The following is a 24,666-nucleotide window of genomic DNA, read 5'->3' as shown; positions in this document are numbered from 1 at the left end:
GTGGATGTTTTAGGCACCAGTAGTGCGGTTTCAGACTGTTATCGATACAGATGATCGTCACACTTAGCAACGTTTCTAACCTGGAACGTGCACATGGTACGCAATTAACAAATGTAAGCCTCTGATTTGGAAATTAAAATGTGTTTGTTTCATTGGTTTATTCGTTATTTCTCTTCCACATGTCCTTATAAATGTTTCCACGAAGTTTCATTGTCCTACGATCACTCGCTTTCCATGAAGGCCCTCTCAACTAGGGAAAGTTTAATTATAACAACCCTACACGTCAGTCCAATGCGACCAAATAGCTCTTTTAACGGGGCGATTAAAATTTTATCCGGTGAGCTTATTAATCACTCACTGAAGTAAGATTTTACACTTTATAGTGAGTTTAGCACTCTACTTAGTTCTTTTGTCCGGAAGTGTATTCCTCCGTTACACTCCTTGTTGTGCTATCTGTCAGACAGGGGAAAGCAAATTATTATTTGTGGGGACTTCAATGTAGATTCTCTGAAAGAGGGTAATAGGAAAAATGACCTTGAAGTATTACTCGGTTCTTTCAATTTGACACCCGTTATTGATATTCCTACTCGGGTGGTAAAGGATAGCAGCTCACTGATAGATAACTTCTTTATAGACCAAGATAAGGTTAACCAGATAAATGCTCAGCCTGTTGAGAATGGTCTTTCTGATCATGGTGCACAGCTAGTTACAATATATGACATAGCTCCATTCAGCAATACTAAACAGTCCTCCAAAGTAGTACGATTTAACAATTGCAAATTTCAGGGAAAGCCTACAGCAGTTAGACTGGGATGAGGTGTACCGTGAACCTGATGCCAATTTAAAATATAATTTATTTCATGACATTTTTGTAAATGCATTTGAAAACTGCTTCCCCAAGAAAATAGTTAAATATACTCGTAAGAAACCTTGTAACAAACCATGGCTTACTAAGGGTATAAAAATATCTTGTAACCGGAAAAGGGAAATGTATCTGACAGCAAGGAAGAGTAGTGACCCAGAAACTATCAAACATTATAAAAACTACTGTGTTATATTAAGAAAAGTTATTAAAAAATCCAGGAGTATGTGTATCATGTCTGAAATCAGCAACTCTGATAATAAAATTAAAACAATTTGGAATATTATTAAAAGAGAAACAAGTCAACCAAGAGCAGAGGAAGACAGTATTACCATCAAATTGAATGAAAACTTTACGAAGTTGAAAATATTTTTAATAATCATTTTCTAAATGTTGTGGATATAGTAGGATCCAGGTGTTCATTAGAAGATGCCAGGCTGTTAATGGAAGAGGCCATACCTGTGCAATTTGATACAATTGAAATCTCACCCACTTCTCCCTCTGAAATTAGGAAAATAATAAACTTGCTTAAAAGCAAAAACTCACATGGAATTGATGGCATTTCCAGCAAAATACTAAAAGCTTGTTCTCAACAGATAAGTAAGATTCTCAGCCACCTGTGTAATAGCTCTCTGGAACAGGGCATTTTCCCTGATAGACTGAAATATGCTATTGTTATACCTTTGCATAAAAAGGGGGATAGATCTGATGTCAACAATTACCGTCCAATCTCCCTTCTAACAGCTTTATCCAAAATTTTTGAGAAAGTAATGTATTCAAGAGTAGATTCACATATCTGTAAAAATGAAGTACTAACAAAATGTCAGTTTGGTTTCCAGAAAGGCTTTTCAACAGAAAATGCCATATATGCTTTCACCAGTCAAATTTTGAATGATCTGAATAACCGAACACCACCCATTGGGATTTTTTGTGATCTCTCAAAGGCTTTTGATTGTGTAAATCATGAAATTCTGCTAGACAAGCTCAAGTATTGTGGCATGAGTGGAACAGTGCACAAATGGTTTAATTCGTACCTAACTGGAAGAGTGCAGAAAGTTGAAATAAGTAGTTCTCATAACATGCAAAGATCAGCACATTCCTCAAACTGGGGAACTATCAAGAATGGGGTTCCACAAGGGTCAGTCTTGGGTCCTTTGTTGTTCTTATTATATATTAATGACTTGCCATTCTATATTCATGAAGAGGCAAAGTTAGTTCTCTTTGCTGATGATACAAGTATAGTAATCACACCTGACAAACAAGAATTAACTGATGAAATTGTCAATACTGTCTTTCAGAAAATTACTGAGTGGTTCCTTGTAAACGGACTGTCACTGAATTTTGATAAGACACAGTACATACAGTTCCGTACAGTGAGTGGTATGACGCCATTAATAAATATAGACCTTAATCAGAAGCATATAGCTAAGGTAGAATATTCCAAATTTTTATGTGTGTCCATTGATGAGAGATTAAATTGGAAGAAACACATTGATGATCTGCTGAAATGGTTGAGTTCAGCTACTTATGCAATAAGGGTCATTGCAAATTTTGGTGATAAACATCTTAGTAAATTAGCTTACTACGCCTATTTTCACTCATTGCTTTCATATGGCATCATATTTTGGGGTAATTCATCACTGAGGAATAAAGTATTTATTGCACAAAAGCGTGTAATCAGAATAATAGCTGGAGTCCACCCAAGATCATCCTGCAGACATTTATTTAAGGATCTAGGGATATTCACAGTAGCTTCTCAGTATATATACTCTCTTATGAAATTTGTTATTAACAGCCAAACCCAATTCAAAAGTAATAGCAGTGTGCATAACTACAATACTAGGAGAAAGGATGATCTTCACTATTCAAGATTAAATCTAACTTTGGCACAGAAAGGGGTGAATTATACTGGCACTAAAGTCTTTGGTCACTTACCAAATAGTATCAAAAGTCTGACAGATAACCAACAAGCATTTAAGAAGAAATTAAAAGAATTTCTGAATGACAACTCCTTCTACTCCATAGAGGAATTTTTAGATATAAATTAAGAAAAAAACAAAAAAAATTTAAAAAAAATAAAAAAAATAAAAATAAAGAAAAACAAAGAAACACAAAAAAATAAAGTTATTATATTAACTTAAGTATGTTGTTAAATTAACCTAATTATGTCATGTATTGGAAAATTCGACTCGTTCCACATCATTATGAAATATCGTATTCATGATCCATGGAACTAGTATTAATCTAATCTAATCTAATCTATCGGTGCCCTCGCGCTTCTTATAGACATATATACTGTGTGTGTGTGTGTGTGTGTGTGTGTGTGTGTGTGTGTGTGTGTGTGTGTGTCTGTAAATCAGTGAAAACAGAGAAAACTAAATCCATTTGGACAAATTTTGAAGCAAACTTCCCTTAGATATATTTCTAACAAATTACCCTGTGACAGTACGTTTTTTTATATTAATTTTTGTTTTTGCACATTCAAATTTGTAGCCGCGTCGCTTCCCTTCACACTTTTTTTCCTCATACTGCCTTAAGCTACCATCATTTAGAGTTACACCAGTCAGTTACTCAGTCCTCATGATAAAATTTCAGTTCAAACAGCAGATCACAAATCCTTGTCCCAATATTGTACGTTAGTTTTCTTTTTTTAAGAATTGTTTGCCAGTACGTGCTAATCTCGAAAGACAATCGACTCGGCTTTAACACGTGACTCGGCTGAGAGCACGTGCTGGCGTACGTAAGACGACGGAGAGGAGTCGGGATTAGGCACCGGCATGTGACACTGGGCGCCAAGTACATAAGTGCCGGCACCTTGAGCCCGCCGGGAGTCCATCGCAAACGTCGCGGCGCGGAAGATGTCCATCAAGAATAATTACGGTTCGCGCACGACGCAAGATGCGGAGGCACGGCCACATGGCGACCAACCGACCGCGTTCAAAGTCTACCGCCGGCGATGGGTCATCCTTGCCATCTTCATATTGTTCTCCATGTGTAACACGTGGCAGTGGATACAATACGCAATAGTTGGAAACTTGATACAAAAATACTACAATGTTAGCAGCTATGCCGTCGATTGGACTTCAGTGATTTTTATGTTGGCCTACATTCCATTTGTATTTCCGGCATCCGCCTTCATCAAGCAGAAGGTAAGCGTAATTTCGATTTGGCTTCCGATAGTTTCATCTGTTTATTTATATTTAATCCAATATACCTCCTCTTCAATGACAAGTGGTGATGGAACAGGTCATTAAACTCCTAAAACTTAAAATAATTAGAAATATAAAACTACTGAACAATGAAATGCCAAAATGCAAATAGTAAACGACGTAGTAATAAATCAGTATAAGATTTTTCCTGTTTTAGAAAGGTTAATAATGCGAAAGGTCTCGTCCATGGCCTCTCAATAGGAACCACCCCTGAATTAATATAGAGTGATCTGGGAAAATTGCGTTCAACTTAGATCAGGGTAGCTGGGTCACGTAAATAAGCCTTATTCCTTTTTCCAAGAAAGAGTTTCCATTTTCCACTTCAGTTTGGTGTGCTACAAACCCAAGAACAATCGAGCAGACGTGAAGAACTCGTATATGCATTTCAGGGAACTACAGTCATCGTACCACAATTAATTAAACCTTACGTTTTTCGTCAAGGTATAGGTGGTGTTGGTCAGGAGAGAAGTTTTTACTTTGACTCTGAAAACTTGTGATTTGTCATTAACAGTCTTCTGTACATGAAAAATCTACTGAAAATGTTCGTTGAATAATGCTACATACTTTGTTGATTAGTAGTTGGATGCGGTTGTAAATTAAAAATCGTTCTTCATTCATATCTTTAATTATGGTGATGAGTTGGGACATCAAGTGCCAGTATGAACAGTAACTTAAAAGTTTATCTTCCTATTCATTTTTGTGCAAATGACATTTCAAAGCTAAATGTGGTTTCGCTCAGTAATATCTTCAGTGGGATATGAATGGATGAAAACAGGGAAATGAGCATGTTAACGTTCTGTTATTTTCTTAACACTGCGTAATATGCAGTACATAAATTAGTAAATTTGTCTGAAGAGATGTGGAACATGATTTCAGTGCCAAGTTGTTTTCAACACACTAGTGAAAAATGTTTAATTCCATTTTTAGTACCGATATTCATCCTGCTTATTCACTATTGTGAGGTCTATGTCGAGAATAGTCCAGAATTTTGTCCGAGCTGGAGAACCGTCCATTTATTAAAAAAATCACCATAATTTTTGTATTAATAACATTTGTCATCCCTCATGTAAAGGCTTCTTCACAGCAGATTTAAAATGGCTGAAGCATCCAGATGACACACTATTAAGACACAAAAAATGCGGTTAAAGATTTTATGTGCACAATTAGGACGTCCTTAAAATATACAAAATGCACGTGTTGTTTCCGCAGCACGGTCGATTTTATCTTAGACATGAAATGGTTTGGTTTGGAACAAGTTGTGTCAACACAGAATATGATTACTTCAGAGCAGCTTAAGATGACTTAACGCGATGTGTGGTAGTGTAAGTAACAATGAAACGAAGTGAATATCGTTATTAGTGCGAAGAGAATATTATTATTGCGAAACCAATTTCAGCACAACAGGTTACAGGTGGAGAACTCCTAGCAGCAAGGGGCTTCCAGAGAGAATCTGAAGACATTCTCTTCTGTATTCGGGAGATCAATTTTCAAGCACCTAGCGTTGAACTGTTTGATGTTTAAGATATTTTTTGATAAGACAAACTCTTTGTGCCCATACTAATGTTCTTGTACGGTAAAATGATCGTCCATTTACCTAATACGAAAGCGGTGCGACTATCAGCACAAAAGATGACGTATGAATTTTGTATAAGTCCTCGTCGTGAGACGTCACCTTCTCTCAGACGATCGCAGTGCCCAATATTCAACCAGTGATAATAGTGAATAAATACAGAAGAAATTTCGACGTCGGCAGCGTTATTTTGGTCATCAACGCTAAGGTTGATTTGATGCAGATGACCATATCCGTCCTTTGCCACAAACACTATTCATTTCAGCATAACTGTTGCGTTCCACATCGTCATTGAACTTCCATATCTAGGCCTGCTCCTGCCATTCTTTCCTTCTATCATCCATTTAGCTACAGTTTTCATACCAATGCATAATAATTATTTGTTCAGTCATTCCATATCTTCCATTTATTAAGTTCGTCATTTGATATTTTTATCGATAACTCGTTACATTATGTTTTAATTCCCTACTCGATCAATGCATCTGATCTTCGATAGTCTTCTGTAAAACCAATTTTTACAGACTTATGATTATTTCATTTCTGTCTGCCAGTCACTATTTCGTACCCATACAGAGTTGTGTTCCAAACATAGCTTTTTGTCACATTTTTCTGATCTCAAAGACTATAGTTTTGGATATTAGCAGCAGTTACTTGCTATACAAATCATTTTTACCTCGTGCAATTCTTTCTGGTATGTCTTTCCTAAATATTCCTTCTTTATCCATACTACATAACAGATAGAAAAATACGTCCTGTTCCTTTACAGTCTCTTTTCCACATTTAATATTTCACAATTCAGAATGTCCACCTCCTACACACACACAGTTACCTTTGTTTTAGTTTCGTTTATGTCTGTTTTATCTACATACGTACTCCGCAAGCCACCATTCGGTGAATGGCGGAGCGTGTTCTGTACCAATGCTAGTCATTCCATTTCCTCTTCCACTCCTAAACAGAGAGGGGAAAAAGCTATTGCCTACACTCTACAGCTACAAGGTGGGCAAAATAAAAGTGCCCCATAAATTTCTTCATGCACAGTAAAATAGACGAACCAACTTACATCATCTGCTTTGAGAGCAAATGATGTAATTTGGGTTGCGTATCTTAAGGTGCATGAAATATATTCCGGTCAAGTTTTATTTTGGCCACTGTGCATATGCTGCCGTACTTGCCCTGATTTCTTTTATTTTGTCTTAGTCGACCTTACTCCTTACTTGGTGGCAGCAGAATAGTTCTGCTGTCTGCTGCAAATGCCAGATCTCTAAACTTTGTCAACAGTTTTTCATGAAAAGAACGCCTTCTTCGATCCACGATTGCCATTTTAGTTCACGGAGTATTTACGTGGCGTGTTGATCGCAGCTAGCGGTAATAAATCCAGCAATACGCCTCTGAAATGCTGCAATGTTTTCAATTAATCCGACCTGGTGGGAAGCCCAAGCACTTGAGCAGTATTCAAGAATGGGTCACAACTCTTCTGTACGTGGGCTGATTCATAGACGAGCTACAACTTCCAAGAATTCTCTCAGCAAACTGAAGTCAGCCATTCACTTTCCGTACTGCCGACCTTACATAGCCGTCCAATTTCATGTCGCTTTGTAACGTTACCACTAGACATTTAATCGACGTGGCTATGTCAAACATCACACCGTCCATACTCTATTACAGTATTAGAGGATTGTTTTCCCTACTTTTTATTTTATTTATTTATTTATTTATTGTTCCGTGGGACCACATTTAGGTGAAGTCTCCATGGTCATGGAACGAGTCAATACATGAAATTATAACACGATTGCAGAAACAGATAAAATGAAATGTAAGAAACATATTCAGGCGACAAGTCGTTAGTTTAAATAAAGAAAATCAAGAATGTAACACTGGAATTTGCTTAATTTTTTAGCTCTTCCAGGAGCTCCTCGACAGAATAGAAGGAGTGAGCCATGAGGAAACTCTTCAGTTTAGACTTAAAAGTGTTTGGGCTACTGCTAAGATTTTTGAGTTCTTGTGGTAGCTTATTGAAAATGGATGCAGCAGAATACTGCACTCCTTTCTGCACAAGAGTCAAGGAAGTGCATTCCACATGCAGATTTGATTTCTGCCTATTATTAACTGAGTGAAAGCTGCTAACTCTTGGGAATAAGCTAATATTGCTAACAACAAACGACATTAAAGAAAATACATACTGTGAGGGCAATGTCAAAATTCCCAGACTATTGAATAGGGGTCGACAAGAGGTTTTCGAACTTACACCATACATAGCTCGAACAGCCCGTTTTTGAGCCAAAAATACCCTTTTTGAATCAGAAGAATTACCCCAAAAAATAATACCATATGACATAAGCGTATGAAAATATGCGAAGTAGACTACTTTTCGTGTTGAAGTGTCACTTATTTCAGATACTGTTCTAACGGTAAATAAAGCGGCATTTAGTTTCTGAACAAGATCCTGAACATGGGCTTTCCACAACAGCTTACTATCTATCCGAACGCCTAGGAACTTGAACTGTTCCGTCTCGCTTATAACATGCCCATTCTGTCTGATTAAAATGTCAGTTCTTGTTGAATTATGGGTTAGAAACTGTAAAAACTGAGTCTTACTGTGATTTAGCATCAAATTATTTTCCACAAGCCACGAACTTATATCATGAACTACATTATTTGATAATGTTTCAATATTACACACAAGATCCTTCACTACCAAGGTGGTGTCATCAGTTTAGACTTAAAAGTGTTTGGGCTACTGCTAAGATTTTTGAGTTCTTGTGGTAGCTTATTGAAAATGCATGTTGGCGGCACACAACAATACTCGCTGCGACGAGTTTTTAGGTACCTAAATTTGAAGGTATACTGGCTCAAACCACTCATCTAAAATAAATAATATTATGATCTAGGCTCTGTTACTCAGACATCAACTTTAACTTACATTTTTCCACATTTAGAGCAAACAATCACTTATCGCATCATTATAGAAATTCTGTTCAAGTCATCTTGGATCCTTCAACAGTCACTCGGAGGCAACACTTCACCGTACACTAGTTCGACCCCGGTAGCTGAGTGGTCAGCGCGACAGAATGTCAACCCAAAGGGCCCGGGTTCAATTACCGGCTGGGTCGGAAACTTTCTCCGCTCAGGGACTGGGTGTTGTGTTGTCCTAATCATCATCATTTCATCCCCATTGACGCACAAGTCGCCTAAATGGCGTCACATCGAAAGAATTGCACCCGGCGAACGGTCTACCCGAAGGGAGGCCCTAGTCACACGACCGTACGCTACAGCGTCATTAGGAAACAGTTACAGGCTGCAGGTCACCCAATCCGTCAGATTGTTTTTGCCTGTCTGGAAATGGAGGAAAAAAGGTCCTATGAACATGTGTCCGGAAATACATCAGTACCACGATAAATGGCGCTGACGAATGAAATTTCCTCTGATCACATGCCATGTCTGTATTATACAGCTGGCGATTATGCAGACTGATGATGCTAGTTCTAGTAAAGGTTCCTCAGTCAGTAAAGAGGACTGATGACAGAAATTCCATAATCATGATGGTCTGGTGCAAAACCAGCTATAAAATCCTTCCCACAGAGGGAAATCCGCTCGTGATAATCCTTGCACTCGTTGCAGATGATAGGGAGGGAGGAGGAGATTAGTGTTTAACGTCCCATCGACAACGAGGTCATTAGAGACGGAGCACAAGCTCGCGTTAGGGAAGGATGGGAAAGGAAATCGGCCGTGCCCTTGCAAAGGAACTATCACGGCATTTGCCTGAAGTGATATAGGGAAATCACGGAAAACGTAAATCAGGATGGCCAGATGATAGGGAAAGTAGCTGTTTTCGTGAAGTATACATAATCGTACTTTCGCTTGCACCATGTTGGCGGGCCACTTGCCTGGGGCTTATACTAGGGTTCGTCTCAACATCCTGGAGAACCCGGTCCTCCAAATCTGATGTACGCACAGTCCGCCGCCTCTCTGCACATTGATCTGTCTGAAAGGACCGATGAGCAGACAAATGTCCAGAAAAAGTGGAAACGTGTGATGTGATTGGGTTCTGTGATGGCACTTGTTTTGGTATAGACGTACTGCCTCTCGAACGTTTCCATCTGCTTGGCTGTACACAAACACCATCTTGGTTTGTTCCCGACGTGAATTCCGGACCATTCTTCTACTTACAGTACGCCGCGTCAGACACACAGCCTGCAACACACAAAGAACACACTGCAAGTGTTTATAGGACCATTTTTCCTCCATTTCCAGTCAGTAATCCGTCCCTGCAGTTTGTCGATTTTATTAATGTTCATCCTGTATAGAGAACAACAATGTTCCTACCACACCAGCCCTTTAACGGTCTGCAGCTTGGTACTGCGTAAAACACTTTCTGGAAGTCAAGGAATGCGGCACCTGCCTGTTGCCCTTCAGCAATGGTTCACAGGATATTGTGCGAGAAGAGGGAAAGCTGAGTTTCGCAAATGCGATGCTTTCTAAACTCTGCAGAAAACCGGCGTTAAGAATGTTGGTCTATAATTTTGCGGGTCCGTTCTTTCACCCTTCTTGTATAAAGGAGTTACCTGCACGTATTTCAAGTCGTTTGAGACTTTGCTCTGGGCGAGAGATTCGAGATAAAAAAAAAATGGTTCAAATGGCTCTGAGCACTATGCGACTTAACTTCTGAGGTCAACAGTCGCCTAGAACTTAGAACTAATTAAACCTAACTAACCTAAGGACATCACACACATCCATGCCCGAGGCAGGATTCGAACCTGCGACCGTACCGGTCGCTCGGGTCCAGACTGTAGCACCTAGAACCGCACGGCCACTCCGGCCGGCGATTCGAGATAAAGCCAGGCTAAATAAGTGGAGAATGCCGAAGAGTACTCTCTGTAAAATCTTGGGATACGCATCAGCTTCCACACGCTCCATTTCATGAAGCACTCAGTTCAATTTCTCTTCACTTTTGGCGACCGCTGTTATGTCAACAGCGTACCATATCATGCTGATTTTCTGGCTGCTACAAGTAACTTCCGCAACGAGACAATTCTTTACTTCTCTGATTACCTCTTTAACACACAAATTACATAGCTATGTTGCCAGTGATCAACCTGACCTTACACTTTCCTCGACTTTGGTGTCATGGACCATTCCGCCAGAGCCTGCTGCTGCAATTCGCCCTTCTATCTAAGTAGTTGATACTACCATTTCACGTTATAAAAATTTTTGTCGAACTCCAGAAATGAATGTATGTGTCCATGTTCTTGCTATATATGCCCTCTAATGTTAACTGTAGACCTAAAACAGCTTCTCGGGCACCTCTGCTTCTCCTGAAACCGAATTTGTCGTCTGGTAGTCTACTTTAAATTTTCCAATTCGTTGTTCCATACAATAACCTATTGAATTATTTGGTTACTGTCCATGAAAAACTGATCCGATTAACAAGTTCATTAATGCGGATGAAAGAGTTATTTATTCTTTGGTGCACAAGCATTGTAGAGCTGTCAGGCGTTGCTGAGGAGCAAAATTCGTACGAGCACGATTAACTCAGTTTCAGCGAGGTCATGTTGTGCATGGCTGAGTGTTGCTTCGAGCACTTTTCCAATACAACGGTTGAGACGTGTTAGTTCTTTGTCAATATTGGTTCTGCGTTCCAAGGAAAGAGGACATATTCGTCGTCCTGTTTCCGGTAGTGCCTTACACATGCTTGGTTGGGCCGCTCCATGAAACGAGCAGCCGTTGCTGATGACACGTCGATGGCCGCTATATCACACTCACGCTATCCGACTAGAGTATCAGGAAATGTATATCGCAGGCTGGGCTGCGAGCAAGGATGCCAATCGCCGGCTTCCTCTCACACTTCATGATTACACAGCTTACTTCCGATTGTATAGAAAGAGATCAAACTGGACGATGAATGATGCAAAGTTGTATTTAGTGTTGAGAGGAGATTTTGCCTTGGTGCCGTTGCTGGTACAGTGGTGTGCAAAACTTAAGGAAGGATGTAACTTCCACATGATGTGTCAGTGGTAAGTAACATAATTCGATGAAATTTGGATCATACGTAGAAAGAACTACTACAGTAAAGTACAGAAGGTAACTGAAAAAAATAAGCAGACTGACAAATAGAACTGACACTTTTGTTCCGTGACAATAATAACACTGAAGTCACAGGGAATTATAATGGCCCCTGGACATTACAAAAGCCGGACCATGATCCTTAATGCGATGAATGATCACAATGGACAGCAGTGCATTCTCCACAACGTGCTCCCATGCTGGCCACAAGGTTGTAAAGGAGTCCTTGTGGTATGGTGTTTGATTGCCCAACCAGCGCGGCTGACTAGTGTTGGACGGTCGTTGGAACATATGGACGTGCTGCAGTACGTGTACCCTACGCATATCACACGTGCTCGATGGGATTTGAATCGGGGGAATGGATAGGTCAGCGCCTACGTCGAATATCATCTCGTTCCAATGAGCTCCTCCACCTGCACATTTAGATGCAGTCACTGATTGTCATCCATAACAATGAAGTGAAGCCCGAAGACATACCCGAAAAGACGCACATAGGAAAGGAGTGCAGTGTCACAGTAACATTGACCAGTGAGTGTACCGTGTTCAAAAAAATAAATCTTTCATATTGGACAGTGCTGGGTCTGCCATCATATGGCCCTAGGAACAATGTCGAATATGATCGCCTTAGTGGTCCAAGCTTTACGATCTGGGACACACAATGTTGCATGGGCGTAATGACCTTCGAAGTTTTGAACACGGTACGCCTACCGCTCAACGTCACTGCGATATTGTACTCCTTCTCCATCTGCATCTTTTTCAGAGGTGCCATCGGCCATGACTTCACTTTTTGGACGACAATGCACGAACAGCGCAGTCGGAGGCGTTCTTGGGAAGAGAGTATATTCAGCGAATGGACAGACCTGCCCGTTTCGCCGACTTAAACCCCATCGAACACGTATGGGATGCATTGGGAAGACGTACTGCAGTATCTCCACAGGCACTAACTACCATCCAGGAGTTGTCAACCGCCATGGTGGAGAAATGGAGCGCCAAGCAGGACTTCCTTACTCACATCGTGGCCGTTGCAGTGCATGCACATCCGTCCGTGATGATTATACACCCTTTTGTAATGTCCATGGGACCATTGTAAATATCAGTGACTTCAGTGTAATTATTGTCTTTGAATAAAAGTGTCATTTTTCTTCGTCTCATTGCGTATTTCTTTCAGTTATATTTTGTGCTGTAAAGTAGGAGCTCTTTTTATTTATGGTCCAAGTTTCATCGAGATATGTCACTCGTCAGTGACACATCATGCGTAAGCCGTTGTTGTCAGCCGCGCTGGTTGAGGAATGCAACGCCATACCACAAGGACTCCTTTCAAACCTTGTGGCCACCATTTGTGGCATGGGAGCACGTTATGGAGAATTCACTGGTGTCCACTGTGATCATACATCCCATTAAGGATCATGGTCCAGCTTTTGTAATGTCTAGTGGTCATCATAATCCCTTGTGTCTTCAGTGTTATTATTGTCATTGAATAAAAGTGTCAATTCTATTTGTCTCCCTGCTTATTTTTTTAGTTACCTTCTGTACTTTACTCTAGCAGTTGTTTCTACGAATGGTCCAAGTTTCATCGAATTATGTTACTTACCAGTTTTGCTCGACACTTTTGTTACAAATATTGCAGCCACGGAGAAAGCGAAACATGAAATAAACAGTTTCCATCCAGATCGCTTAATTTTGTACTTGTTAAATGTAAGATTCTAAATATTTCTTGTCAAATTTGTCTTCGGTTTAAAAAAAACTATGTTAACTCGGTTTTACTCTATCATGACATAAACATATTAAGAAATGAGTAGGTTCCAGGTATGAGTTAGCGACAATTTTCCTATTCGACTAATTAATCTCTGTCTCCACTTTCTCATAAACTGACCAACAGATTTTTCCAAAGATGGATCTGTGTATTGTATATTTAAAAAACAGGATCTTTCACTGCAAACCTATGTTCCTTTTTAGGTACTGAATATAGGTACAATATGGCCGTTTTTTGTGATGTGGTAACTTTTACATCTACCAGATGTTTCAGAACAATACATTTCTTACTCTTACAATCATTAACGTAGCCGACGTCACTAAGACACGCCTGTACGACAGTGCTCTACTTGGATGTAGCTGGGCTGATTGCTGCTCGTGAAAAAGCGTTGAGTGTCTAGCAGGCAAGAGGATAGGTGGAGGTCGGGCACAACCCCAGGTCACCAGACATTACGCGGGGTTCTAAGTTAAATTCAAAATACCTCCACATTGTCTCAGGGAATAAGGACTTGTGACACTGTTGATGACCATCCGTCCTTCCGATGGGTGCGTTAAGCTAGACGAACTTGATGTTACTCGAGAGGAATGGCCTTTTTGCTAGCTCCGGATTTCATCCTCTCCCTAGTCATTAGCAACATCATCATCATAAACAACAACAACATCCTGCGCGCATTCAGTTTACTGTTAAAAACATCTGAAAAGTAAGTCGCCCAAGGGACGTCTGCTAGAATACTGCACCAGGCCGTACTCCACCCGAGTAAGCAAGAAAGAGAAAAAGTTCTGTCATAGACAGAAAGTAAGACATACTTTTGCCTCAGTACAAACGAAGATGTCTATCAGAATGAATTTTTGAATCGGGAAGAAACGCAGAGTGAAGTTCCACAGTTTCGTGTGACCACTTACGTAATGGATGAGGCAAATATTAGAGCACAGTTTTGCCTTACATCACTCAGATTCCAGGAATAAAATTCTGCTGGGATTTTTGTGATTAAGAAGATGAGATTGCGTGGTGACTCGTATTTCATTGCCTTGTTTACGCGCTGCAGGCGGACTCTTACAACCGCCAGATACGTATGGCTACAGCTCTGCAGTCACATGGAGGAAACACCATCTCTCGAGCGGGTATCAAGCACAACTCAGAGTCAAGTACCTTCACGTTTTTTCAATGTACAGCTCCAACTTATTTTATCCGTTACTCGCGGTAACAATCAGACGCCGTTTACCATGGACCTAAATAAGTAGTTTCAACAAAACGTTGTACGTGCATGTCGATAAACAAAGAATTAATCTTACCTTATCTACCCTTGATGCCCTAAGGATAGTATAATTTTTATTAATGCTTAGGTCACATAGACAGTGAATTCTTTTGAGGCCGACAGTTAACTCATTTCAGCGGCAGAAGTCAGCCACAATATTGCTTTAGGAAACATTATAAGCGTAAGTAGGATAACTCATTATACGTGTTCGGACAAATATTGCAGTCGGCAAGAAATACACAACAAGGAAAAAGTAGTATGAGGACCCTAAAATTAATTCCATGTTCAGAATCGAAAAAAGCGTAAAGAAAAGAAAAGTAAATAGATTATCACAAAAATTCACATACCCGTAACGGTCCATTATTGTCACCAAGAAATTGGTCTATGATAAATAAACAATTAAATAGTCGGGAGAAAAAGTGGAATCTGTGTCTAGCCTCAGTGCATGTAGTACACATTTTTTTTTATTTCCTAGCATCTCTGCGGTTTTCTACTTACAATCAAAAGCAAACCATGTAACTGCTGCTTCTTCTTCCTTCTTTTACGTAGCGTTTGTCCAGTGTATCGTGAGATCTGCTCTTTCAGGATATGGTAAATTTAATTTTATTATTTAACTTTGTGGCCAGATGCCCATTAAGACACAACAGCTGTCAAGATAACCTAACGGAGGGAAGTCATGTGTGCCATCCGTCTGTGAATCGTGGAAACTTTGTTCTGTATTTAATCATATTCAACTGTTTGTGTATCGCATTGTCAGAGGTGGAATTTGGTGACTAGCCCAGCGTTTGGCTAAACGAAAGTGGGAAACCACCTAAAAACGACACACAGGCATGCACGTCTACCAGCCCACGGTTGTTGTCTGCCGCGCGAATTCGGTCCAAACCTGTCTCATATTACAGGTCTCACAAGCTAGCTCATTGCGTGTTAAGCACTGGGCACATGGGAAGAAACAGCTAATGTACACATGCACGCAGACAGGATATCCAGCGTCACAAGACACAATGCCGTTGGCACTCGGGCGATCTGGTTAACGTGATTTTGCGCTCTAAGTGCTCTCCAACGACAGTTGTCAGCCTTATTTGGCCCGCAAACAAAATAGTTTGTTCACGGAAAAGGACGCGCGTAAAATTCCTACGTTAGCTCCATCAAAACCCACATTTCCACACTTCTGATAGAGAATGTACTTATATTTACATAACATCAAGTATTAAGGAAATTATTTTTATCACCTCCGTAAGATAGTCACATTACATTTTACGTGACAGTTAAATATTTAGATACAGCAGGACTCGAATTCTAAATAACCACATATGAAAATTCTTTAACCACCAATATGATGTTTCACGTCTTTTTATTACAACAAATCGTAGCAGTAACGATTAGTTCTCGAGACATTCATTGTGCTAGTGCTTAGAAACAGCATTTATTCACCTCCGTAAGAAAGTCACATTACATTTTACGTGACAGTTAAAAATTTAGATACAGCAGGACTCGAACTCTAAATAACCACATATGAAAATTCTTTAACCACCAATATGATGTTTCACGTCTTTTATTACAACAAATCGTAGCAGTAACGATTAGTTCTCGAGACATTCATTGTGCTAGTGCTTAGAAACAGCATTTATTCACCTCCGTAAGAAAGTCACATTACATTTTACGTGACAGTTAAAAATTTAGATACAGCAGGACTCGAACTCTAAATAACCACATATGAAAATTCTTTAACCACCAATATGATGTTTCACGTCTTTTATTACAACAAATCGTAGCAGTAACGATTAGTTCTCGAGACATTCATTGTGCTAGTGCTTAGAAACAGCATTTATTCACCTCTGTAAGAAAGTCACATTACATTTTACGTGACAGTTAAAAATTTAGATACAGCAGGACTCGAACTCTAAATAACCACATATGAAAATTCTTTAACCACCAATATGATGTTTCACGTCTTTTTATTACAACAAATCGTAGCAGTACCGATTCGTTATCGAGACATTCATTGTGCTAGTGCTTAGAAACAGCATTTATTCATGGGATATAAGGTGTAACATAAAACTCACCGAATATACGCTCTTCTACTGAACGTGACAAATACAATATGGCGTCTTGCTTTCTGCAGATTTCAGGCTTTCTACTTGTGACCTACAGAGCTTTCTTGCTTCCTATTGGTTCTATTCTACGTGACACGTCACCAAAATATCGCAGACCTCACTTTGAGTTTCACGTGACGAAAAGGCTCTTCAACACGAAATAGCAGGAAGTGACGTCATCATTAGGTAGCTTGCCCCGTATTCCGACAGCTTTAAGCTATACGAGCAGGTTCATACAGCTGCTACTATAATCATTTAAACGGGAGAAAGAGAAGAAAATGTATATTAATTACATAAAAAATGAAGTCTAGAAATGAAAACTTACTATCTAAATTTTTTCTTTATAGTTATTTCATACCCCTACACCACGTGGGTAGGGGTGGGCTGGCAGCAGCACAGTTCGCCACTCTTCAGCCAAGAGACTGAATAAAATCGCAGGAGAAACAAATATATAAAATATGGGAATAACAGATGAAGTTGATACAAGGAAAGGGGAAACAGAGGAAGTTAAAAAATTAAAAAAGGAATAGTTTGACGAGGCACGTTCACATAAAATCCATGTACAGATAAAATGACACTGGACTAGGATGTAGCAGATAAACACTGGCGGCATGAAGAGCACGATTAAAACGGCATTCACAGTATGAAGGCCACAAGGGACAATGACACTTCAAACACACTGCACTTGAGTGACAAGCACGGCAAGCACCAAAACACGATGGAGAGTAACTGGACTAAAACTCAAAGGACCTGCCAAGGGAGGGAGGCCAAAGAGGAGGGAAACAAGAGGGAGAGGAGGGGGGGGGGGTCGTTGGAGGAGGGGGAGCTGGAAGGGACGGAAGGGAAGGGGAGCCAGTAGCACACCAAGTGACAGGAGAGGTGGAGGGTGGGGAAGGGAACAGCCCAAGAAGGAGCACAAGGACTGGGAAAGGGGGAGCTGGAAGGGATGGAATGGAAGGGGAGCCAGTAGCACACCAAGTGACAGGAGATGTGGAGGGTGGGGAAGGGAACAACCAAAGAAGGAGCACAAGGACTGGGAAAGGAGGAGTGAGAAGGACAGGGGGTGAGAGGGGGAACAACAATCAGGGAGAGAAAGATGAGGGAGCCCTGGGAATGAGGGGAGAGGAAGAGGAGGGTCAGAGTTGGAAGGAAGGATAAATATTGGGTTGAAGTCATTATCCAGGATGTGGTTCAGTCTGGAACCACACGACTGCTACGGTCACAGGTTCGAATCCTGCCTCGGGCATGGATGCGTGTGATGTCCTTAGGTTAGTTAGGTTTAAGTAGTTCTAAGTCCCATAGTGCTCAGAGCCATTTGAACCATTTTTTATTATGATTGCCTGGGTTTTTGAAGGACTGATCTGAAGAAGCCACTGGTTGTACCAGGCAGTAAACTGGTCCAGGTCGGTCTGGACGGAGCGCTACAACCATTGAAGGCTAGGATAGAGGGCGAGGAAAGTTGTGTCATCAGCATATTGAAGGAGATGGACGGATGGGTGTGGTTTTGGCATATCAGCGGTGTACAGGAGGTAAAGGAGAGGAGAAAGGAGAGAGCTCTAGGGCACAGCTGCAGAAGGGTAGAAGGTACAGGAATTGGTATTATGGATGGTGACATAGGAAGGACAATGGGAGAGGAAGGTGGCAATGTGATGGATGAAGTTGATAGCAAGGACATAAGTATGGAGCTTGAAAAGGAGCCCAGAATGCCATACACAGTCATAGGTGTTCTGTAGGTTGAGGCAAATAAAGTTAGCAGACTAACAGGTGTTAAGTTGGAAGGAGAGGAGATGGGTTTCATATCTAACAAAAAACCTGCGTAAAATCTAATTCTAAATGAAAATTATCACCTGAGTACATGTGCTCGCCCACAGTAAATTCGTTTTCTCAAATTATAGTCTCATGCTCCGGTTCTCTGTGACACATGCTGCTGGCTCCCAGGTTTACTACCTGCCTATTATGTACCACACATCTTCTTGCTATAGACACAGTCCCGTCTGATTAATGTGATTACCGCCTATGTTCGACGTAAACGTGCAATAACCACTCACAGACGGCAGATGGCAGCACTAGCAGTGGAAGGTATATAAATCATGTTGGAGGGACACGGAAAACAGTGCAGCAGCTGTTGCTATGGGCAAATGGAGCGATTTATCAGACATCCAAAAGGGCATGATCATCGCCATTCGGGCAAAAAGTTGAAGCATTTCCGAAATGGCTAAGTTTTTAAACTGCTCGGGTGCTGCCGTGGCTAAATTACGCTGTGCGTGGCAAAATGATGCTATCCAAAAGCGGCGCTGAGGCCACAGTGGTGTACCACGGGCCATAGATGACAGGGGCTAACCACGGCTGCGGAGATGTGTATGGGCGAATAGATGTGCAACTGTTGAGCGACTGACCTCTCAGAGTAACCACTGGGCTACCAACAGGGTCTTCTCAAAGACCGTTAAGCGAACTTTGGGCCTCTCTACAGCAAGCGCGTGGTCCATGCATTCATGCTGACTGCTTTTAATAGACGACGCAAACTGAAATTTGCAAAACAGTACCGCAAGTGGACGTCCACTGAGTGGCACCAGGTAGCCTTTTCAGAAGAATCACATTTTATACTCCATCAGACAGGTGACCGTCAGCGTGTACGGTGCGAAACGTCTGTAAGCCAACATCCTGCAACCAGGAGGGAATATTGTGATTTGAGGAATGTTTTCGTGGCATTCTCTGAGTGATCTCGTCATTCTGGAAGGCACAGTGGATCAACAAAAGTACGCATCTATCCTTGGGTCAGTTTATTTTTCCTCGGCATGATGACATCTACCAGCAGGTCGATGCGACATGTCACACAGTTCGCAGTGTACGTGTGTGGTTCTAAGGGCAGCAAGATGAGGTTACCGGGCTACCGAATCCTCAAGTTTTAAACCCAATCGATAATTTGTGGGATCGACTCGATCGGATTGTTCTCGCCATGCATCCTCAAGCGGGAAACTTATCGCAGCTAGCCACGGCACTGGAGTCGGCTTGGAGCCGCATCCCTGTCGTTACCCTCCAGAACGTCACTGACCCTCTTCCTGCATGTCTCGCGCTGCAAAAGGTGGTTATTCAGACTTTTGACAGGTGTTCACATTAACGTAACTAGGAAGTGTATATTCATTTTCTTGTAATTAGTTGTAGTGATACGAAATGTATCAGGGTGCTTGCTTACAAATTTTGTGGACTACCACGTCTTTGTATCACCTTGCGTCCACTAAGATAAGCCCTCACCGGGTCTATGTTTATTGCAACTCTTGAACGCTGCTTCAGAAACTTGACATCGACCTGATGTTTCCACTTACTCTGAAACATGTAGGTTCAAAATGGCTCTGGGCACTATGGGACTTAACTTCTAAGGTCATCAGTCCCTTAGAACTTAGAACTACTTTAACCTAACTAAGCAAAGGACAACACACACATACATGCCCGAGGCAGGAAGCGAACCTGCGACCGTAGCGGTCGCGCAGTTCCAGACTGTAGCGCCTAGAACCGCTCGGCCATACCGGCCGGCAAACATGTAGGAAGTGATAACCTGGAGTGGCCCGCAAAGGGTTCTCCGTTTATCGACATCCTTACACGCTGCAAATATTATCCCACCTATTTTATACACTGCTCAATGGCGCATTATTACTTAAAACTTAAATACTATATGCAGTTAATGATAGAGGTATTTTTACGTGCCATGAGCTCCTTATTACTTACGAATTGTGTAGTACACTGGACAAAAATGAACACCGTGTTTAACTCATTCATGTGAGGTGTTAACGATTCTCCTGACTCGAAGTGTCGCTCACGATTTTAGGCGTTTTATTTCTATTGTTTCCCTTGGACGGTATCTTCCTAAATGTGTTTCTATGACATACAGTATCACTAGCTCTAGCTATGGTGCCTGTTATCTTCTTGTAGCCAGTCACTAACGACTGTGCATTAAACTCTAACCTTCCTTCCTTCGCGTCGGCCTAGTGGCCGAGCGGTTCTAGGCGCTACAGTCTGTAACTGCGCGACCGCTACGGTCGCAGGTTCGAATCCTGCCTCGGGAATGGGTGTGTGTGTGATGTCCTTATGTTAGTTAGGTTTAAGTAGTTCTAAGTTCTAGGGGACTGATGACCTCAGCAGTTAAGTCCCATAGTGCTCAGAGCCATTTGAACCTTCCTTCCTTCCTTCTTCCTGTGACTGGATCTTGTATTGTCAAATACTACCAAACGTCGTACAGTTTGCAACTGTTAATCGATAGACTCTTCTCCTCCTGCAGAGACTCAATGTTCCGCAGGTGTCATCTATAATTAAATCGACACAGCTGACCAATGTATGGGATTCAAACGTCTTTTCCCTCCTAGGAGCACACGTTTTTCATCGCTGGAAGCTGTTATGGATTCGCGTTATTACGGCCACCACGGTAATATTCGATTGCACTACGCGTAGCTATTTGATGAGCTGGCAGTAGTCAGGAAACAATGGAAAAGTATGGTTTAACGCGACGTCGACGAAGAGCTCAGTACAGACTAAGCACATTATGGATTGCAATGGTATACGTCCATTTCCTTTTTAAAAGAACCATTCCGATATTTGTCTTAAACAATTTAGGTAAACCAGAGGAAACCTAAATTTGAATAGCCGGACTGGGGTTTGAAGGGCCGTCCTCCCGAATACGTGTCCAGTGTCTTAACCATTGTATCACCCTGCACGTAAGTGAGTCAGATAGCTCCCATGCATACCTGGAACCAGTTTGTTTGCAACGACTACTACAGCTATTCAGAGATGCGTGATAGAGGATTCTCACAGTGTTTATGAAGATAGACATGGACCCTCAGATTTTCAGTCGGATTATGATACTCGTAATGTGTGACCCTAGGAAGTACTCTGAAGTCTTGATCATGTTCTCCCAACAATTTGCGAACTCTGTTACCCATATGGTGGATGACATTATCCTCTACGTGTTTTATATCTTTATTTACTTTAATCCAGATATTGTTAGGAGAATGACCAGTCTGGGAAGTGAATGAGGGAGTCCAAAAGCAGAGGGCACTATACACCTATCTGTCAAAAACTCATTGTATACATCTCTAGAGAGACCAAGGTGCAAGTGTTTAGTACCGCTGTGCGACATAAACGTACCTACTGCAACGACACCTGACGAACGTAGATGATCTCATGTTACGGTCTTTGAAATAAAAGCACTTCTGCTAATCTTCGGATCAACATTCATCAGTAGTGAATACAAACGATGCATCAGTGGAGAGGTGCAGTTGCTACACTTCAGGCCTAGCACAATACATACAGGCTGCCTCATAAGTACGGAACACAATATCACAATCAAATTCTGGGACGATCATGTGAATCTCGCAGTTGAGAAAGAAAATGCCTTCCTTAGGAAGGATTCTGGGGCGAGCAGTTTCTGTACGAAACAAACGTGCGACACTGGTATCTTTTAGCATTCTGTATTGGTAGTTTGTCGAGAAAATTATCAAGTCAGAATAATTGGTGAAAAAAATGGCTCTGAGCACTATGGGACTTAACATCTAAGGTCATCAGTCCCCTAGAACTTGGAACTACCTAAACCTAACTAACCTAAGGACATCACACACATCCATGCCCGAGGCAGGATTCGAACCCGCGACCGCAGAGGTCGCGCAGTTCCATGTTTGGTGAAATTGCATCTAAAAATAATACAGAGCTATTTTCGTGAAAACGTCAATCATTTGCAGTATACTGAAATTAAATAAATTTTTTGGAGGTTGTTGGCGTAGGTAAAAGTTCAACAATTTTGTCACTCCCCCCTCCTACATATTGTGTATGTCAGGTGGGTCCTATTGGTATAATTTAACTACAGTCTACTCTCCATGTCACCAGCAACAAAATTGCCATCCATACAGACTCAGAAACTTCACCTGTAGCCGTAGTTCTTCGGACGCGGTTATGTTTGCTGTATTCGTGACCGTACTGCACGCTGCGTTTTTACCGTTTATGTTGTGATAATCTCTGTAACTTTTCAGCTCTAGACACTACGCCCGATTATTGCAATTCTGAAGGCACTTTATCTTCGCGTATTGCGACATTTTAAGAAAATCTTAAAATTTTAAAAACTTTTGAAATTCCTAAACTTCTCTCGTTTTCAAATTCTCGTGACGATCACTTGGAGGGCAAGACAGGTTTTAGTGCATGCATCCTTCTTCAAAATAATCAATCGGGTCGCTGGAATTGGGAATAAATCTCAGGCAAATGATCACGTTCATGTACACATGGTGAGTTCGTGAAGTCCTTCATAATGATTTCACATAATGCGGTCGGAATTTCGGATGTGACACTGGCACTATCTTTCATCATTCGGCATTAAAACGAGACTGAAATGGAAGCACTATGTCTTGTTTTAATGAATTCAGTGGAATTTCGGATTACTTCAAGAAAATCCGTTGCTTAACTGAGTGTGAATTCTCCCCACATGTTTTCTATTTTAAAGACATTTAAACATGAAAATGGGAGTGTCTTTTGTCACCGATTTACTTTACAGGTATTCGTGCACAACAAAGTGACATACACTTTCATTGACCTTCAGTCAAATATTTTATCGGTTTTATCGTAGCGAGCTATACGAGGAGTTACTTTTAAAAATGCGAGATCTTCACTGCACAGTGTATTCTGAGAACATAGAATTTGCTTCACAGCTCGAACGCAAGGACACCAATGATACACTAAAAAACAAATACTGGATCACGTATGGAAGTTGTCAGGTGGTTGCTTACCCTGTGTGACCTCCTTGTCTGGATTATTAGAGGATAAGATAATGGTGGTAATAAACACCCTCAGTCAAGCGGTCTGTGCTGGGTGTGTAAGCGCTTACCTTGCTACCTACAGGGCTTGCGGCTGTCGATCGTGGTGGGCGCGGCTATGAACGCTGCGGCGACGTGGCTGAAGGTGCTGGCGGTGGCGCCCGACCGCTTCTGGCTGCTGCTGCTGGCCCAGTCCATTAGCGCCGTGGCGCAGGTCTTCGTGCTCTCCGTGCCGTCCACCGTAGCTTTTGTCTGGTTCGGCGCGGAGGAGGTGTCCACGGCCTGCGCGCTCGGCGTCTTCGGCAACCAGGTGCGTCGTTACTGTTTAGTTAGTCACTTCATACCAAAAACTGCATAAAGGAACAACCAAACCGTTCGTGTTGCTATTAGGAAATGACTACCTTGAAACTATCTTACAAGGTGCAAGCAGTGCATTATGAAAGATGCACTGAAGATACAATGAATATACATATAGTTAGATGTTCCTCAAGGATGAGTTTTAGGGCCACTGTTATTTTCGTGGGGGGGGGGGGGGGTGGGGGGGGGGGGTGTCTGTGTGTGCGTATATACATTGAATACACTGATGAGTCAAACATCGTGACCATCTTCTTAGTAACTTGTTTGTCCGCCTTTGGGACGAAATATATCACTGATTCTGTGTACCAGGAATTCGACAGTTTGATGGCAGGCTTGTGGAGGTATGTGGCATTAGATGTCTACGAACAGGTAATTGGCGTAAACAACGAGCCACTGATTTGCGTCGGCAGTGATGGCGCTCGATAGCGACCCAGATGGGTTCCATAGCATTTACATCAGCGAATTTGGTCGTCGAGACATCAACGTGAATTCACTACAATGCTACTCAAACCATTGTTGCACGCTTCTGGATCTGAGATACGGACAATTATCCGCTGAAAGATGACATCGTCGTCGGAGAAGACATCAAGCATGAAGGGATGCAGATGGTTCGCAGTTGTCAGCTTGCCTTCGAGTACTACCACAGATCGCATGCAAGCGCAGGAGACTGTCTCGCATAGAATAATACTACTGCAATCAGCCTGCGTCCGTGGCGCGTT

At 41.5% G+C, this 24,666-nt stretch overlaps 1 protein-coding gene across 1 annotated transcript in view; it reads left to right on the top strand.

Annotated features, from left to right (window-relative positions):
* The first annotated feature begins 3,720 nt into the window (after positions 1-3,720).
* The window catches only part of LOC124722469 (feline leukemia virus subgroup C receptor-related protein 2-like), an 82,594-nt gene continuing 61,648 nt past the window's right edge, over positions 3,721-24,666 (top strand). Inside the window, exons 1-2 of the mRNA XM_047247625.1 lie at positions 3,721-4,011; positions 23,676-23,900. Coding sequence (XP_047103581.1) covers positions 3,721-4,011; positions 23,676-23,900 — 516 coding nt within the window. The remainder of the gene's footprint in view (positions 4,012-23,675; positions 23,901-24,666) is intronic.

This window comes from Schistocerca piceifrons, chromosome X, assembly GCF_021461385.2.
Source record: "Schistocerca piceifrons isolate TAMUIC-IGC-003096 chromosome X, iqSchPice1.1, whole genome shotgun sequence".
NCBI classification, from domain to species: Eukaryota; Metazoa; Arthropoda; class Insecta; order Orthoptera; family Acrididae; genus Schistocerca; species Schistocerca piceifrons.
The sequence above is the reverse complement of the archived record's forward strand: the minus strand, read 5'-3'. Positions and strand labels throughout refer to the sequence as shown.